The sequence below is a fragment of the Verruconis gallopava genome (assembly GCF_000836295.1).
Source record: "Verruconis gallopava strain CBS 43764 unplaced genomic scaffold supercont1.7, whole genome shotgun sequence".
Classification (NCBI taxonomy): Eukaryota; Fungi; Ascomycota; class Dothideomycetes; order Venturiales; family Sympoventuriaceae; genus Verruconis; species Verruconis gallopava.
The window spans coordinates 230,350-248,576 of NW_015622143.1; the positions used below are offsets into that span (position 1 = coordinate 230,350).

At 56.7% G+C, this 18,227-nt stretch overlaps 5 protein-coding genes across 6 annotated transcripts; 2 read left to right on the top strand and 3 right to left on the bottom strand.

The window, feature by feature from the left end:
• Positions 1 to 1,177: 1,177 nt before the first annotated feature.
• On the top strand, positions 1,178 to 2,700 carry PV09_02725 (uncharacterized protein). Its single transcript, XM_016355815.1, has 3 exons — positions 1,178 to 1,763; positions 1,830 to 1,981; positions 2,045 to 2,700. The coding sequence occupies exons 1-3, from the start codon at positions 1,746 to 1,748 to the stop codon at positions 2,295 to 2,297; spliced, it is 423 nt and encodes a 140-aa protein (XP_016216121.1). The 5' UTR covers positions 1,178 to 1,745; the 3' UTR covers positions 2,298 to 2,700.
• A 196-nt stretch (positions 2,701 to 2,896) lies between these two features.
• On the top strand, positions 2,897 to 4,212 carry PV09_02726. 2 transcript variants are annotated; one of them, XM_016355817.1, is made up of 3 exons: positions 2,897 to 3,019; positions 3,172 to 3,218; positions 3,278 to 4,212. In XM_016355817.1, exons 2-3 carry the CDS (start codon positions 3,196 to 3,198, stop codon positions 4,203 to 4,205), a joined length of 951 nt encoding a protein of 316 aa, XP_016216123.1. In that variant the 5' UTR covers positions 2,897 to 3,019; positions 3,172 to 3,195; the 3' UTR covers positions 4,206 to 4,212. The 2 variants fall into 2 exon arrangements, with proteins under 2 accessions (XP_016216123.1, XP_016216122.1); XM_016355816.1 differs by having other exon boundaries at positions 3,172 to 4,212.
• PV09_02727 (uncharacterized protein) lies at positions 4,140 to 5,506 on the bottom strand. The gene is made up of 4 exons (XM_016355818.1): positions 5,213 to 5,506; positions 4,999 to 5,146; positions 4,580 to 4,939; positions 4,140 to 4,519 (listed from the first exon to the last, which is right to left on the bottom strand). Exons 1-4 carry the CDS (start codon positions 5,444 to 5,446, stop codon positions 4,230 to 4,232), a joined length of 1,032 nt encoding a protein of 343 aa, XP_016216124.1. The 5' UTR covers positions 5,447 to 5,506; the 3' UTR covers positions 4,140 to 4,229.
• A 737-nt stretch (positions 5,507 to 6,243) lies between these two features.
• PV09_02728 (uncharacterized protein) lies at positions 6,244 to 9,935 on the bottom strand. Its single transcript, XM_016355819.1, has 4 exons — positions 9,314 to 9,935; positions 8,956 to 9,232; positions 7,568 to 8,790; positions 6,244 to 7,510 (listed from the first exon to the last, which is right to left on the bottom strand). Exons 1-4 carry the CDS (start codon positions 9,377 to 9,379, stop codon positions 6,509 to 6,511), a joined length of 2,568 nt encoding a protein of 855 aa, XP_016216125.1. The 5' UTR covers positions 9,380 to 9,935; the 3' UTR covers positions 6,244 to 6,508.
• A 1,054-nt stretch (positions 9,936 to 10,989) lies between these two features.
• PV09_02729 (uncharacterized protein) lies at positions 10,990 to 17,954 on the bottom strand. Its single transcript, XM_016355820.1, has 2 exons — positions 12,280 to 17,954; positions 10,990 to 12,219 (listed from the first exon to the last, which is right to left on the bottom strand). Exons 1-2 carry the CDS (start codon positions 17,795 to 17,797, stop codon positions 11,471 to 11,473), a joined length of 6,267 nt encoding a protein of 2,088 aa, XP_016216126.1. The 5' UTR covers positions 17,798 to 17,954; the 3' UTR covers positions 10,990 to 11,470.
• Positions 17,955 to 18,227: the final 273 nt, after the last annotated feature.

Here is an 18,227-nt window from a genome sequence, read left to right on the forward strand (position 1 = left end):
GTTTGCTGGTTGAATTTTGGCCAAGCTCCTGAAGAATGTGGGCGCCACTAAGCATGACCAATCCAAGCACAAGAGCTTTCCATCCAGGCTGATGTTCCGCTGGATGGCGGCAAGTCATACGTTCTTGCGGCGTGCATTTATATGGTTGCTAGCCATGTTTCAGGCATTGCGGACCGGCTGACCTCCAAGGCTCGACGTTGTAGGGTGGGTGGGAGGAACGGGTACAGCGGCGGAGATGATCGCGGTGAAATAAAAATGCTAGCAATAGTATCCACAATCCAAAGACGGCATTGTTGATTCAGGGTCGGGCGGGGTGTTCCCTCGTCCGTAGGCGTTTCACAAGCTTCCCTCTGATCGTCGTCTGCGAGGTTGTCTCGACGATCGACAGTTCAAATTGCCGCAGCGGTGGAAGGTGAGCAGTCCCTGTCGGAGGTCTGCCGGCGCGTGGACGCGGACTGGAACGCTGCAGGCCATCGCGTGGACCTTCAAGAGACTGCCTTTTCCACTTTTTTTCCCTCGCAGCTTTGGTTGGATTAAGCGAGGATGTGTCTGCACAGGAGGAGCTCCCGCGAGCGCGAGGCAGGCGAGCAGCAGCGCTGGTCGTCGATCATTGCCTGTCCGCGCAGCAGGCGGGTCTTTCGGCGGGCCTTCAGAGCTTGCACGGTCGTGATTGAAGGAGGCTTCCGCGCGTGTAGCCTCAACCACGGGCTGAGTGGTGTTGAGCTGATGCAGGACCGGGTCGCTTTTGGGCAGACGACGAAGCCAAAAGCTGCACGTCTGCGCGATGATCTCAGCGTGCAGACGATGACGCCGGGGAGGGGGAGCGGGAGTGCGGGCTGCGTCCGAAGAGACCAGCGTACCTCTGTCGGGCGCCCACAGATTGCTGCGGACGCTGCTCGACGAGCGTCGAGAGCTGGCCGACGTCGTCGCCGCCGCCGCCGACTGTGCACCCCACGGCGGCCGCGGACGTGCTGGCTGCAGGACAGCACTCCGGGCCGGGCTGGTCGATGGCTCAGGGGACCGGCCTCGTCGTTCGAGTGGAGCGGGCGCTGTCATGGTCGCAAGCGGGCTCCACAGGTGGTGACTTGGGGGAGGGCCGGAGCTGTAGGATGATGCATGCAGGATCTGTCCGAACGACGACAGCTACACGCGCTACGCCAGGTTTGCACCCGGCGACGAGCAGTCGGCCAGAGTGGCCGCTGCATCAGATCGCGCCGCGCTGGAACAAAAATTCGAGCACGCCAGCTCGACTTCGTCCTGCTCGTCCGAGCCGGAGTCTCAGCCCGCCCTCTTGTGCTTCTGCTCTGCGTCCTGCGTTCCTCGCTCGTGCCCGGCGCTGCTGCCCCGCATCCCACTTCCACCGCACACACAGAAAAAGGCGGCTGCTTGGGCCTGACCACACTTCGCCATCGTGTCCATCGGAGCTTTTCGCTTCGCAAACCGCTGCCCCGTCGACCTGTCTGGAACACGGTTGCCGTCGGCCGTCTCGACGACCTCCAGCGACCAGATCGACGTCTCCAGCCCCTTCCGTCGCCTTCGTCCTCGCATTTTTCGCGACTCTTTTCCAGAGCGGCTGGTGACCTCATATCCCCAGGGTCGACCGTCAGGAGCCCTCGTTGCGTCAACTGCCGAAGCCGCAACCTCTCCGACGACAACCATCTTAACCTATTTCAGAGCTCCTCAGAGTCCGCTTTTCTTTCATCCTAACGGCAGCAGCTCAGATTGTATTGTAATCCGCCTCAGCCATGGCGCCAGATGAAAGCGTGCGTCAGAGCCCCTCGTCTCTCCCCCCCAGGCCCAAAAACAAGATCCTGACCTCCGACTGACAGGCGCTGTACCTTGGCGATGACATCGATCGCGCAACGTTTGAGCAGATCCTAGAAATGGACGACGACGAGAACGATCGCGATTTCAGCCGCAGCATCGTGTTCGACTTCTTCGAACAAGCCAGCGAAACGTTCGAGAAGATGCAGGCTCGATTGTACGGCGAACCCGTCCCTTCCTCGACGTCTAGAAAGCATGAGCTAACCGTTCCTCCACCCAGAGCCGAGAAAAACCTCGAAGAGCTCTCCGCGCTTGGCCACTTCTTGAAAGGCTCGTCCGCGACGCTTGGTCTGACGAGAGTGAAGGACAGCTGCGAGAAGATACAGCATTACGGCGCAAGAAAAGATGCGACTGGCACCAAAGACGAGAAGGACGACGCAAAGAGTCTCGAGCGCATCGAGCGCACGTTGGCCGTCGCCAAGGCAGACTACCAGACCGCGGAGAAGAAGCTCAGGTTGTTCTACGCAGAGTAAAGCTATCCGCAGCGTTCATCCCATGGACCGACGAGACGTGGGAGTGGGGCCAGAGGAAGATCAGCCTGGCGACGCGAAAGGGCCGCTAATTCCTACACTGCTGAGCCACGCCCATGCTGGCATTTTCGTCGCCATGACAAAAGGAAAGACGTCTCACTCATCACGCTGCATAGTGAGGAAGCAGCAGTACGCCGCGCTTCATGTGAGAGCGTTGATTCGGACTATAGACTGGCCAAGTGGCTACTGAATGAATCATATCTGCGTTACACGCTCGCTAGATTACGTAGCACATGTTTACCAGAAGCTTCAAATTGCGGATGTGTCCAGGGTGGACGGTGCTGTATTTTATTTCTCCACGCATGGTCTTGTGCGCAATCACTACAAAACGTTCTCAACAGACCAAGCCCGCATCAGATGCGGCTCGTTCCCCTAAGAGTGCAACACCTTGGACGTCCACGACACGTTCTTCGTCGTCCGAAGGAAGCGCCGATGCTTCCGGAACGTCCTCCCAAGCACGTGGCCTATGCATCGTCGTTTTAACTCACACCAGAAACGTCCGCTCCTCAATCGGGAAAGCGTCTTGCTGAAGCGGCCAATCGAACGCCAACACACAAACGCATATAACCACGTCCACGCTGTCTCCCTCCTTTCGCTGCTGATGATTTCGTTTGCGTGCGCAGCCAATCTAAGTAGACCCTGTGTCCACAACGTTACCGCTCGCTGTAGGTCGTGGCCGTGCCGCCCCAAGCGCGAGCATCGTACTCATAACGTGAACTGAATTTGGAGGCGATTCCATCTCCATGGCTCTTCTCGTGTTATGGCTACCGATGTCCATTCCTGGAGAGCTCGCCGATTCGAACACTAACCGTAGCAGGTCCTCATTTCAGGGAAAGGTCTTATGCCATCATGGCCCGCAAAGGAGCAAGTGTTGGAGGCGGCTACAAACGCGGCGGCGCCAGCGGATCTAACAAACACGGCAGAGCGACCCACAAGAGACCACCGCTCACGCATTTTGTGTGCATACCGTTGGTTACAGATGTCACTCGGCCGCAACTTGACGCGTCCCTCTCTCGCTTTCGGGATCTTCTTGCGGAAAACAACAAAGGCGTCGACGGACCCGCTTCGGCGCAGACGTTTGTGCCCGTGAAGGCTGTCCGACCGGTTGGCACGATCCACTTCACCCTCGGCGTCATGAGTTTGACCTCCGTCGACAGGGTGAGCGAGGCGATCGGCTTTTTACAAAGCCTCGACCTAAGGCAACTCATGCAGGAGGTGTTGCTTGAGAGGAAGAGCGACAACGGGGTGGCGCCGTGGCCTTTGAAGATATCGCTGACGTCTCTGCATTCCATGCATCCACCAGAGAACACCTCGATCCTGTACGCGGGTCCCCAGGATGCCAACGACGTTCTGAGCCCTTTCTGCGCAAAGCTGTCCCAGATGTTCAGGTCCGCTGGTTTCACCTCGGACGACAGACCGCTCAAGCTTCACGCGACCATTTTGAACACCATCTACGCCAAGGCTGGGGGTCGTGGACGGCAGCCTGTTCCGGCGGGCCCACGAGGCGAGAGCTCGTCGCAGGCCACGTCTGCCCTACGGCGTCCCCAAGATGCAAATGACGCCAAGTCAACGATGGCCGGAGAGGGAGGCTCAGCTCAAGACGATTCTGGATCTGAAAGACAAGGAAGGGATCAGGACACCTCGCGAGGCCACGGGCCAAATGCGAGGGCCCCCATTCGGCTCGACGCGACCTCTTTGCTGGAGGAGTGCAAAGAAATCGTGTGGGCATCAGACTTCACGTTGGAAAAGATTGCACTGTGCAAGATGGGCGCAAAGAAAGTGTTCGGCGACGACGGCGAGGTCGTCGATGAAGAGTACGAGGAGGTCGCCTCCGTACCGCTACCATTGTGAATAGGATTACCGCGGGGGCTTCTTTCAGAAAGTAAACGTGGTCCCAACTGTGCAAGGAGCCAACCGACCCGGCATCTGCCTCTCAATCTCGTACTTGGCCTTCCAGCCCGTGCAATGTCCCGCCAAAAACAGCTTTACGTTCAGGGCCTTGAGATCGCGCACGGAACTCTCGATCTGAGCCATCTCCGCGTCGGCGAGGTGGTAACCCCCGACGATGGCGAAGAGCGGTGTCCCAAACGCTAGTTCGGCGGCGTGCTTCGAGGCGTTGACGACGCCAGCGTGACTGCAGCCCGTGAACATGATCACGCCCTTGTCTGTGACGCTGGGGTCAGGTTACGGCTATCGACCGACGAAGGGGCAGCGGGCAGTCGTACCTTTGACTTTGCACATGACGAACCGTTCGTCCTTGATCAGCTCGTCCTTCTCCCACTCGCCTTTGGCGATACTGAACCTGGCGCCTCGGCGGATGCCATGCTCGTACGCCGTAACCCTAGGGATCTCACCGGAGATCATGAAGAAGCCGCCACAAACGGCGTGCGCCTTGTCGTTCTTTGACACGCGCCCACCCCCGCTCTCGATCTCGGCGAAACTGGGGTCGGCTTCGAGAGACATCTGCATCGCGGGCGTGGTGACGCCGCGGAAGTCCGGCCGGTCCGGGTGCAGGTCGACCACGACCTTGGCCTCGCCGGCCCCTTTGGCGGCGTTGATCATTTTGACGGCGCGCAGCATGCCCCCTGTTTTCCTGACGCTTAGCCTGTGAAAGAGCCATGCTGTGCGAGAGGTGTGCCAGTACCGGAGTGGTCGCGATGCCAGTGCGACAGGTGAACGACCTCCACCTTCCCAAGCTGCGCATGCAGCCTCGTCGCGTTGCGCTCGAACGCGTCCTCTTCGGGCCCGACGTCGAACAGCATCGAGTGCTCCTCGCCGTCCTTTTTCCCCGTCTGCGATCCGGTTCGTTAGCCCCGTCAAGCTTTTGCCTTCTTCCCCACCCTCCAACGCCAACTCACCATCAGGATCGACAGCCCGTGTGCGCTCTGGCAGAGCTGCTCCATGCGTACTTCGTGCACGTTGCCCGGCCCTCGGTCGGTAGGTCTGTACGGAGACCCAAACGCGATGTCCGCCAGGTTTCCCGTTGCCACGACGCCCTCGTTCTGGTAGCGCGAGATGGGATCCAGCTCGTTGTCGACGATGACGAGCATCTCGAGCGAGTCGAGCTCGACCAGCCCTGTCGCACTGCTCATCTCGTCGCACCTGAACCAGCGCTTTCAACCCTTTGTCTTTTTTTTTTTTTTTTTTTTCTTTTAAACGCTTCCGGCTTTCTCACACTTCCCACGGTTTTGCGTCCGAAGATGCAGCGCTGTCCCCTAGCTTTTGGAGATTTCTTCGGCCTCGACAATCGGGACCGTGTCGGGCGAGCAGTACCAATAGTATGCGCTCACTTGTGCGACTATAATTCAATATACACACACACACACACACACATAGACATATATATATATATATATGTACGTACATGTACGTATGCACGTTGCGTGGACGTTGCCCCGCAGAGGCTACTTAAGGCCCAGGGTTTGCCTAGGGAGGTCGCGAGGGTGGGGGGATGATTATCGGACGCTCGCAAAGGAGACTGTACATTCCCCAAAACAGACATACAGACGAGACGGAATCGCGAACGCCACGGTGTCGGAGGTGATCCTCAGCAACCTCGCCTCGATGGAGGGAAGTGTAAGAGATTTTGTTTTCGCCTGCTGAGCGTAGTTAAATCTAGAGAAATGAAAAAAACTCTCTCTCTCTCCCCCTCTCCGGCCCCCTTCTTTCTCTCTCTCTCTCTCTCTCTCTCACACACACACACACACACACACACACATTTTCCTTTCTAACGGACTCGTATGCATTACATTCAAATTAATGGCCTATTTGGCATGCGCCACGCCTTCTAATGACGAGCTATACGCCTCTCTCTCCTTTTTGCCCGGGAGAAAACGGGGGTATATCTGCCCTTTCTGTGATAAAAATCATTTCTCCCCCCCCCCCACCCCCCCTTTATTTTTTCTTCGACCACCAAAGCTCATTTACCCGAAACTCGAGAAATGAAGAGTCACTCTCTCACCATCCAAAGGCCAATTTGCCCCGCAGCAGCTTCCACGTTGAATAGATATGTGTACATCATGCTGTCGTTGAACAATACTTCGTATCATGCCCGGGAAAACTCCGCTCCGATGCAATGAGGATAGGGAGGTATAACATGCAGTCCTCTCTCTCTCTCTCTCTCTTTTTATTTTTTGTTCTCTCTCTTTTTCTTCTTACTTCCCATTCAGCATCTCCCGCATGTTGTTCCACTTCTGCCGCAGCGCCTCGAGCTCCGAGTTCAGGTTTGCGTGCTCCAATTTCAGGCTGACGAGCGCCGCCGTCGTCTCCTCGTTTTCCTCTTCTAGTTCGCGGTTGCGGGCGTGTACGACCTGGTTCGCCTGCTTCACGGCCTCAATGTCGGCCTTCATGCGCGCTTCGACTTCTTCCGTCTGGCGCTCGACGACACGCTTCAGCTCCTCGACTTTGCCCTCGAGTGTCTCGTTCTCGTCCTGGAGACGTTCGTTCTCAACTTGTATTCTGATGAGCTCAGAAGCCGCCTGCACGTGCTCCGCGTCCACTTTCTCGACGTGTTGTTCCAACCGGCGCACTTTTTGTAGGAGCGCCGAGTTCTGCGTTCGCAGCGACTCGAGCTCGGCTTCTCGCTCCTTCTCGACCCGCTCCTTCTCCTCCCACTCCGCCGTGTACTGCTGAAGCATGTCCGGGGTGATCTTGACCGACGTGGCATCCTGCACGAACATGTCGACTCGGTAGACTTCGTCGCCTCCTCCCGAGCCAAAAAAGCCCGCTTCAAGAATGGACTTCTGTGAAGGTTGCTTGTCGATGTACGCGTCGAAAATGCGCTCTTTCAAAAAGGTGCATAGCTGACCCATGTCCTTCATTTCGAGAAGTGTCTCGCGGTTGCGTTGTATAAGCACGAGGCCAAATTTCAGGATTGCGCCCAGTCCTTCGCTTAAAACGAGATCGTATACGCGGAGGACAAGTTCGAGTGGGAACCTGTAAGCAAACAAGGTCAAGAACCATTGCGTGGCGTACAGGTTCGCGTTGACTCCTCTGCGGTTGAGGTGGCAGTACACGGCCGGTTCGAAGTCTTCCAGCAGTCTCTCAAATTGATACAGATGCTTGTGAAGGCCTGGCATGTCCTGGATAAACATCTCTCGCATTCCGTACTTGGACATCAAGCGCACAAACAGACAGAAAGCTTCGGGTCTCGACATCTACCGCAAGAGTTTAGCGTCGGCTTGTCATTCGAGCCTCGGTGCGAGCCCACTTACGTTTAGCAACAGCGGCTGGGCGATGAAGTTCATGCCCTGCGCGTAACCGACAGCCTCGTCGTACAAAGCGTACGCCTTGCAGACGGAAAACAAGCCATCTGGGTCCTTTGCCCCCTCGAACTTTGAAAACGCTGTCCGAGAGCCGAGATCGCGCTTTATCGTCTTCTCAAGTTTCTGTATCTTGCTCAGCTCCTCTTTGGTAGTCTTCGTCTTCACCTTCATCAGTCCGTTCTGGAGGTTGCTCAAATCGTCGTTGACCTGGTCGCTGGGCGACACCTGCGGGGAGATGGCGCTCGCTGTTGTTGCCGGCGTTGAATGCTCGGAGTGAATCGAAGATGCCGAGGACGCGATCGAGTCCTTGTCCTTGCTGCTCGTGCTCGCCAGACTAAGGTGCCCGTTCGTAGCCGCCTTCTCCTTGTCCGTGCCGCGAGCGACGAGCTCTTCGTAAAGCCTCTCCAAATCCTCGTTCTTGCTGCTTGCCAACACCTGCCAGACAACGCCTCGAATGGGATGTGGAATTCCACTCGCTATAGCAGCTTCCATTTCTTCGGGGCTTGTGCGTGCGACCGCTGCTGGACCTTCGTACACGACGCTCTGCCACAGGTCCCAGTCAACAGGGGCGGGTGCGCTTGTGGAGGGCTCGGACTCGGTGGCACCATGGCCTGTGTCAGGCGAGGACAATGTTCGGGTTTTCTCTTCTTCCGGGGTCATGGTCGGAGGGCTTGTTACGCCCAGGCCAATACTTTGCGACCTTGCTATCAGACCGGCGATAGCACCACCGTGCTCCGCAATGTGGGCGCTGTCTCGTGGGTACGGTTGGCCCGTTTCGGCAGCGATGCGAGCTTCCTTAAACCTATCTTTCAAGCTATCTCTGCTGTCCCTCTTGCCTTCGTCTTCGCGCTCATCCTTGAATTGTCCAACCAGCAGATCGGCAGATGCAGTCGTGTTCTGACGGCCGCGAGTGAGTGGAGGCGATCTCTGCGCAGGTGGAGGCGACTGGGCTTTCTTGTCGCCTGACGTGTTTCGTGACAGCCACGAGAAAGGGCTTTTAAAGCCTCTCGTCACTGCTGGCAGAGGTGACACCTTGTCCGAGGATGGCGGCATTGTCTTGGACGGCGATATCGAGCGAGTGGTGGACGATGCTCTTGAAGAATCTTCCGGGGGAGCCAGCGGCGCGGACAATTGTGTAGCAGTGCGGGAGTGGGCGGTGGACGCTTGCGCATCTGTAACTGACATGAGTACCTCAGGTTAAGCAGGAAAATGAGGGAGGTTAAGAGCATGACAGTTCCCTTTCCCTCCACAATTCACCCCCCCCCCCCCCCCCCCCAACATAAAAATGTCCTGGCCATGTGGGTGAATTGGGTGCACTCATAAACAGCGAGACTCACCTCCACCGAGATTCACTTCGTCCATGTCTGACATGTTGACGGCATGTGCCTTTTCCTCCTGGGCAATCAGACCATTCTCCTTGACCGTGTGTGCGGAAGCGCCATCCATCGCCGGAGGATGGCTCGTGGTGACGTCTTCGGCGGTAGCGGGCGTGCTTCCCCCGGGTCCTTTCTCGATCGTGGCGGACGACGTGCGCCGTTCCGTCAGCGATCTCGATGTGTCCGGGCTCTTCGCCCTCGGTCTCGGGGTGATGTCAGGGGCGTCCTCGAACGTGTCCTGCGATGCGTGCAAGCTGGTCAGCGTGGTGGACTTTGATTCGGCCCTTGTGGCAAGTGGTGAGCGGTGCCAGAAACGTACTTCACTGCCCGACATTCCTCCCATGTCCAAATCGTCTCTTGTGGGCGTCGTGGGCTCGGCAGCCATCTCGCGCAAGCCAGGAGGGCAACTGTCTCGTGTATAGTGCTTGGTTCGAGGTCGTGACGGGCGGAATATCAATGGCAGCGCCGTCAGTTGACCATGTTTTTTCGATCAGCAAGGGCTAAGCAAGGCAGTCTCCGAAGGGTAGGGCAGCACAAATCGATGTAGACAGCACGAGGAGGCCAATTGGGAGCGGGTGTCTGGGCGCAGTCGAGAGTGGTTGCTGGCCGCTTGAGCCAGGATGCGTGCGTAGGGTTGATGCAAGTTGTCTGCAGCGTACCGCGGCCGGTCCTCGCGCGGCGCAGAGTTATGTTTAGCCTGGCACAGTGGCAGCGCTGGAGCTAGGCAAGAGCACGTCCGGACATGTGCCTGCGACGGGCGACGGCGTGAGAGAAGCAGCAACGGCAGCGGGCAGCGGCAAAGGGCGAGAACGCAGGGGAAGGAAGGAGAAGGCGACGCGGACAGCAATGCTATGGAGAGAGGGAGATGAGCAGCAGCAGCAGTCGATGTCGGGCAGGCCAAAAACTATGTTTGGCTCCAGAGCACACATGAAACAATGACGGGGGGTGGGGGGCGGAGTTCTTTTGCTGCTCAGGCTCTGACTTTTTTTTTCTACTGTCGAAATTATTCTAATGAAGGTTAGGAACATCCATAATCACAGGAATAATAGCAATAATAATAATAATAATGATGATGACGGGAGGCCGAGGAGCCACAAACCACCAACACCACCACCGCCGTCACAACCACAATACCGCCACCGCTCCCATCGCCGTTACCACGGCCGTGTACGACGACGACGACGACGACCAGTCTGCACTCTAATCACGCAGCTCCTGCTCGACTCTGACAAATCTGGCCACGTCTGCTCTGCGCATTGCTCCTGACCCGTTGTGGGCCTGAAGTACGGAGTACGCATCCGCGAAACGGCCCTTCCAATCTGCCCTTTTCCTTCTTCATTTCCCCCCTTCCCCCGTCGCAGCGAGCAGATCTCCTCCTGCGTGAACGACGTAGATGCTCGAATGAGTCTCCGGCTTGCCTGTCATCCCCACCCCCCCTTTTTTTTTCCTTTGCTCCCAGTAATCGCTCGCCGCCCCATCCTCTCCTGATGTCTGTGCAGTATGCGCGCGCCTGTCCTTTCCAGCATCAGACGCCCTTTACCTTGTTGGGCTCCTTCGTTTCCGTCCCTCCTGTTGCTTCCTTTCCCCGTCTCTCCCCTGACAGGGACTTCGCTGGCAATTGTATCTGTCCTCCACCACGCCGTTCGCCGGTCCCCCCCTAGGATGATGTTATAGCGTGACATATGCACAAGCTGACCCCGTGAAGGCTTCGCCGAGTTTGAAAAAGTGCACGTATCGATGGATGAGCTTCATCACATGTTACGCTGTCCGTCCCGTTTCGCACGTCTTCAAGCGGGATTCCTACAAAGACCGGCAACGGCGCAAATGTTTTTTTGCCGGACAGTCCATCATCACTTTCCAAACTGTCACCATCCCTTCCTACCTGCGTTACATGGTACGCTCGCTACACGTACGAGACAAAGCCGCCGCCCATCCCTCACGTCTGCCTAGCGTTCACATGGTAATCACTGCGACCCTCAATCGATCATTGAGATGGTAGGATTGTACATTCATCTAGCAATGGCTACATCTCTCGCTTCGTAGGAATTGGTAAAGACATTCTTTTTTTACAATCGCACATGTGCAGAAGTTTGCCAAAGAAGAAAAACAAAATCAGAACGTTCGTACATAGTGAACTCGAAGAAGCTAAGAAACCAGCATACACTATTGATTCCGTGCTCATCCACCGGTCCTTCTCCGCCCAGCTCGCTGGGGTATACGGACGAAGAAGGTTTGGAACAAAAAGAAAACAGTGCGCAAAAAAGAAAAGACAAATTCCTCAAAAAGCCCCGAAACGGCTTCTTTTTTGTTCCCCTCTCTTCAAAAGTCGGCACGGTAGGGAAGAATTCTGAAAGTCTTGAACGTGACGTGAACAACAACACCCTAACGGAAGCTCTCGCCCTCCCTGCATCGTCCATGGAACTTTAGCTTAGGTCGTCCCGATGGTTCGCTTCATGTTGCGTTGTTGAATGAAAGTTTACTCCTCAATCAAGCTCTCTGGCTGCCCTCGGCTTCTCACGCTCGTCTTGCTCGCCTTCTTGCCAATGCCCAACATGCTGAGCCTCTTCTTAACGCTGCCTACGCGGCTGCCCAGACTGGGTGCTCCGGGACTTGCGCCCGTGCCCTGCGTGCTCTGGTTGCTCTGTCTCGTGCTCGGCCTCTCGTAATCGGAGATCGCTACGTTTGGTTGCTGAACCGGACTTGTGGTTGCGTAGCTTACGGGGGTCTGCGACTGGACGTGGTTGGACGCACCTCGAGCGTGCTTTTCACGCTTCAGATCAGTTGGTCCCGCTTGGTACTGCGACTCTGGTATCCCGAAATATTTTTGAAGTTTGTCCTCGCTCTGGCTTGACGGACTCATCGCTCCGGATCTGTCGTTGGCAGGCGTGCTGCCATTTGCTTGGCTTGTCTGAGAGCTGTGGCCGCCAACGTCCACACTCGGTCGGCCGTTCGTCTTCGTCATTCCATTTCCAGCCGCGTTCTGCACAGCCTCTTGCATGCTCGTCCGCTTTAGAAACGAAAACCTTTTCTTCTCCTGCTTTGAAGCCTTCGGTGATATGCGGTCAATCGGGCTTGGAGATTTGGCTTGGATCAAAACAGAGGTGGTAGCGTCGCCGCCATTCGGATTGTTAGAATCCCACGTGGCCGACGTGTTGGGTCGCTCGAAACCCAACGCTGTCGACGATGCCAAAATTTTTAGCTCGGCACCAAATGTGATTTCAAAGCCTGCGACGCACGTTAGCGGGGGACCGTTTCCAAGAGCCAAAACAACAATGAAGAACATACGTTGCTGCAGGTCTGCGCGAGTGGCTTGGTGCGCCGGCCTTGAGTAGTGCGTCAGACATCGCTTCACCGCCATCGCGTAGTCCAGAAGTGCAATCCTGAGGGCATTCTCCATTGGGTCCAAAGGCTTCGCTGCCTCCTCCACCTCGTCCTCATCTTCCAGGTCAGAGCTCGCTTTTCCCTCGTCTTCCGACACTATCAGCTGGCGATAGTGCGAAACACTGGACACAGAGTCAGGATCCACAGCCAACATCAGCGCGTCCGTCAGGCTGGATAACGCCGTGTCTTCGCCGTCTTGGACCTTCTTCTCCAAAGCCAACAGCTCAGCAGCCTTGCGCGTTGTCCTTTCGATTGCTATTTGAAGTGGTCCGAGCGTGACCGTTGTCTGGGAGATGATCTCGCTGCGCCTGAGAATGGTTGGGAATGCTTCAGCCGTGGTAAACACGGCCTTCTCCAGGCTTTGGTTTTTCACCCCGACATCGCTGATCTTCCTTCTTGTGGTATGCGTGAACGTGTTTGGCCGCGAGAGCAGATAGTAGTCCCTCACGGACTGAGACACCTTGGCCCTCTGGAAAATCGGATGCGTCAAGTCTCGCTGTGCACTCACGTTGTACACGTAGATGTACTGTCCTTCCAGGTCTTCGCCAATAGAGCCCGCGGTCGATACCTGAGCAGATGGGTGTTGCTCTTGCAGCCTGTCGACGAACGTGGACATATGATCGGTGGCGAGGCCTTGGAAAATGAACTCCTTATCTCGCAGACTGGGCGGGAAACCGAAGCCTTTATAGATGCATCGGAAGTACCGCGGGTTTTCGCGCTGACCTTTGCCGATAGACTCGTAGATGGTTGCCATCGCTCGCTGGGTCCGGGCCAGCTTGCCAAAGTCGAACACGTTGTGCTCATACTGGTCCGCTAGCTCCATGTAGCTGCCGAGCGCGTTGTCCCACGACTGCCCATCTTCATAGTACTTGATCATCTGGAAGTAGAGTTGCTCTTTCCTGTCGAACGCTGTCTGTGCAGGGAAGAACGGGTCGCGTAGTTCTTCCACCGTGTTGGATGGATCCCAGTCGTACAGATCAGCATGCAGTCGCAGCGCCAGCCCCGCCTCCGTGTAATTCTTCGAGCTGGCCTGGAGGTCTGCGAGTTGGTGTACATAGCGAATGAAGATGTCCTCCTTTTGCATATCCTTCAAGAAGTCCATGAGATTCAACGTGTCCATGATGCGGAAAATCTCGCCGTTGCCTTCGCTACTATGCACCGCCGCCAGCAGATCAAGCAGCTCGTCCACCGTTGCCACAAGATTCTTCACAGCAATGAAGAGAGCGTCTTCGGGACCTTCTGATATGGGATCAAAGCGTTCGATAAGCTCACCGATGAACATCTTCTGAAGCAGAGTCTCCGCTTGCGTCTTCCGCATGAACAGCTGATCCAGACAGTCAATGATTTCCGCTTGGATGAGTGAGAGGTCTTGACTGAGTGTCCATTCGGAGATGATCATCGTCTGCATGACTTGGATCGCCACGCGTCGTAGGCCCTCATGCACGCTGAGGCAGAGTTCTACAATCGGTCCAACCAGGCCGGGCACATACTGCACTTGATAACCACCAAGCTTCTCAAGGCCGTATTGCGTCTTGTCCTCAGGGCTCGTTTCCCATCCGATCGCCTCCCATGTCCGACGCAGTAGATCGGCACCAAGCTCTCGCACGTCACCGGCAATTTTCCAGACAGCCCTTCGCTTTTGTTCCGGGAACGTCTCGAGCGCCAGAGCGTCACTCCCAATCAACTTGATCAAAGCATCGAAGAACGCTCGCCACAGTTCCGTGTTGAATTGGTCTGCCTCGTCAGGATGCGGCAAAAATGTGTCGATGAGAATGCTTGAGAGCTTCTCGAGGCTGCGCATCGTCGAGCGGTGATGGTAGATGTGGACGCTGAGCCAAGAAGGTGGGTACGCCTCGCCATCCAAGATCGAAATGTATACCTGCAGCGCGCTGAAGAGGAACTCCGCAAGCTCTTCCCGTGGAAAGTCGAAGGCAAGTGAAATAGGCAGGCTGGTGATGGACGCTAGGACTGCAGCAATCTCCACCATGGCTTCGTCAAAGTCTGAACGTTCTTTCGCCAACGGCTTCGTCTGAAATGGATACGCCCCTGGAAAGAGGAGAGACAGTGCCTTCCGCGGCGTTCTTGGTGCGCTTTGCAGAGCTCGGTACGAATCCACCAGCTTTGGGATGTGCTCACAGGCCTCTTCGCCAAACTCCGCCACCTGCGAGGCAACCACGGAGCAGCAGAGTCTGACCTGTTCACGCCACTGATCCGTGATCATCTCCGTCTTGCCCCAGTACGGCGCCAGCCATCGTATTGTCGTGACCCTAAGCTGCTTCTTCACCTCCGGCAGCTTGAAGATGTCTAGCTGCGAAATATTCTTGATGAGGACTAGTCTGTACAGAATGAGCTTTCCTTGCGCGTTCGAACAAGAATCCACAAAGTCAATCGCAGTGCTCAAAACCTCCTCCGGCATCATCATGCCGACGAGCTCCGGGAGCCAGGAGTGGAAGTGCTGCACAACCAGCGTCTTTGTACCGACGAGAATAGGAGCCGGGTTTCGCATGAGGTCGTGCAGACCCCGGAATATGCCTTTCATATCGCTCAAGAAAGCCGTGTTGGATTTCAAACCCACAGTCTGCGCCTTCTTGCGAATCTGCTCGGCGCGTCCCACAGCAATGAAACGGAAGATGTGCGCACCTACTTTGAACGTCGCACGAAGCTCACGGGACGTCTCAGTGTCTGTCGGGTTGGCGAGAAGTCGTTTGAAGCTTCGGATCAGGCATGGGGTTGCCGCCGGGAACCTAAACCGTTTCTCGGCATACTGATCGACCAGCGGCGCGAGTTTGAAGCGCCTGTCGTGGACGATTCCGAGGACGAAGACGAGGTTTTTGAACACCAAGGTTTCATACTCTTCACTTCCGGCTGCATCGACGAGAATTTCGAACAGCGCATCAAATACTTCGTTGAGCAGCTTCACGATCTCAATCTCGGGTACGAAGGCAAACCTGCTCAGTAAGCTGGGCACCTCGCCTGCTGGCTGCGACTGCCACTTCAACAACCCGAGCAGGTTGGGGTCTTGGGAGTACTTGGTGCTGCACAGATATGTTCTTAGATTCAGCGCAGCCAGTGGACCCTCAGAGCGAGCCCCCTTTTCCGCCTCCCACGGCAAGGCAAGATAGGCACCCCGTCCTGAAATGATGCTCGAGGTGTATTCGTCGTACTGATAGAGTGCCAACACGTGTTCGTTGTCCCGAATGAAAGCATTGTCGTCCCAGAGCGGCATCCAGCACAGAGCAAAAGGAAATCCGGGGAGGTCGGCGATGCTCATTACAACGTGGGATCCAGGCACGTCTTCCGGTGCAATGGCGAGTCGTATCGTGAGGTTCCACGGTTCTCCTCGTTCGACCGCCGTGGTCCTCCACGCTGTATGGCCCTGGCTGTTGCATGAGGGAAAGATGCAATTTTCTATACGCTGGCCCGTAGATCTCCTCACTTCAAGGGTAAGCTGTAGATTGGCGAGACCTTGCTGCGCGCCGAGCGGAACTGTGCCTGTCTTTGGGTGTGACAGGAACGCGTGACGGGGTAGAAATGCGTCCGTCAAGGTAAGATAGATGTCGCTTCGTGGTTTGTTCGGCGCGCCCGAGAAGCCCATCTTCCGCGTCTGGCTTATGTTCTGCAGCCAGGTCGGCGTTCTTCTGATCAGCGCATCCGCATCGTTGTCTGCGAAAGCCTTGATGACGACCTTCATGGGCTTCGGGAATGAGTACTTCTTGTAGTCACCGCTCTGGCTGGGCAGCAGCTCGGATAAAAGTGCCTCCCAATTGCCCTCCGCGCTACCTTGCTCTTCTACAGGCCCGATGGCAGGAGTCCACAGTGCAACTTCCTGCTCAATTTCCAAATCTTGCTTGAGAATGTGATCGACTCGTATCAAGCCAGCCGCGACCGTCCTTTTCACCGTTTTGCTTTCCCGCGTGGGAGGTCTGCCCTCGTTGCCTACGCTCTTACGACCATCAGACATGCTGTCTTGAGGAGAGATATCCGACCCCTCGGTATCCTTGCGCGAGCGTGTGCTGCCGAACATAACGCTTCTTCTTCCACGGACGCTTCCACTGTGGGCCAACTCTGGTCGGCCGCTCGACGTGCTTGTTCGAGAAGCGGAGGCAACCTGGGGGCTACGCAGCGGCTCGTTGACGATTATCTTGAAAGCCAACCACAGCGTCGAACCGGCCCCGGCGCCCTCTCCCATATCTGCAGCCCCAAGGTCTACGAAAAGCGTCCTCATGTTGCCGTCCGACGACATGCCACTGGCGGCGGAGACGTTGATCGCGTGCACCTCCGAAACAGGCAGCAATGGCTGACCAGGCATCTTGTTGCACAGGTGTATTGCAATAGTCCTCGGCGCGGTCAGCTCTCCAAGTGAGTCTGGCAAGCCGACGTACAGATGGCGCGCAATGTGCTCGTCTGTTGGGACGATGGGTTTCTCGTTGAGCAGGCTCATCATCGACTGCAGCCTCGTGATCTCGATCGCAGAATCGTCGCCGGTCAAGATTCGACCACGCTGCTGCGGGTTGCGCACGATAACCTCGCCCGATAGCATCTTGTTGCCGTTGACCAGGTCCCACACGGCCGATTCCCGCAGACTCTTCAGCTCTTGATCGGTGAGCACCTTGTGCAACAGCTGTCTCCTGTCCGTGTCCAGTCTCTGCACAATCGTGGACATCTTGTCCAGCTTGCCGTAGTGTCTCGACAACAGCAGTTCATGAAGTTTCGTTGAATGCCACTCGCGCAGGCACGACGCGATCTCGTCCACAAGTGGTTCTTGCGCAGACGTTGGCGTCTCGTCGCCAATCTTCAGCATCGGAACCGGCGCGGGAGGACGAGGAGAGCCCGGGTCGCGTGAACTTAGCGACAGGGGCGAAAGCGGTAGAATCAGCTGTGAGCTGTCCGACTTGACCGTCTGCCTAGACGACGAAATCACCGTGGCAGACTTCATGGCCTTGCCCACAGACAAGTGTGCGCCGTCGGCCTCAGCGTTGCCCTTGCTCGAGACCGCGCTCGTCGGCGACGAGCCCGGACTTGAGCTCCCGTTTGGCGTCGGCATTCCATTGACCTCGCGCGCCTCCCCATTCACGGGCAGCTCGCCCTTCGCCCTGTTGCGCTCTTTCGCAGCGCCAGTGTTCGCGGGGCTAGCGCCTTTCGTTCTCTCATCGCCCAACACCTCCCGGACTTCGACGCACACCCGGGGAAAGATGCCGGAGAAGACCCTCGCCTCCAATGTCTGGCCCTTCACGCTGGTGAGGCCAGCGAGCAAGCTCGGCGGCGCCACGAGGTAGCCTCTGTACCACTCGCCATCTCGACCGCCCTGCTCAATGATATACAGCTCATCGCCAATCTCGAGGGGCAAGTCGGCGGGCGAAGAGGCGGCGAAGGGGTATGTGCATACTCCGAAGGCGATTCTAGGGAGCGGCCGCCAGGGCATGGTTTTAAGTCCGCTTGATTGCGGGAGTAGGTGCGCGCGCGGGTGCGCGGTAGATGTTGCTGCGTAGTATTACTGCCGTAGGCGAGCTGCGGAGGCGTAGCAGCTGCTGGGCATTACGCGCGGGATAGGCCTTTGCGGTCGACGCTATGGCGGGTGCGGGCGCGCAACTTTCTTCACGCGGGTTGTGAGCGACAGTGAAGAACGGCGTAGGACGACAGCTACGCAGCTGCAAAGCGGATAGAGCGATTGTCGCAAGTCTCTTTGTTTTATGGGGAGACAAGAACGAGCGGACAAGCAAGCAAGCAAGCACAAAAAAAATAAAGAAGAAGCAGTTGTGTCAAAGGTAAACCCCGTCTGGAGGACTTCCCAGGATCAAGGGGTGCCCGTTTAGGGCCAGTCTGGGCGGCGTCGATAGAACAACGGCGGGAGC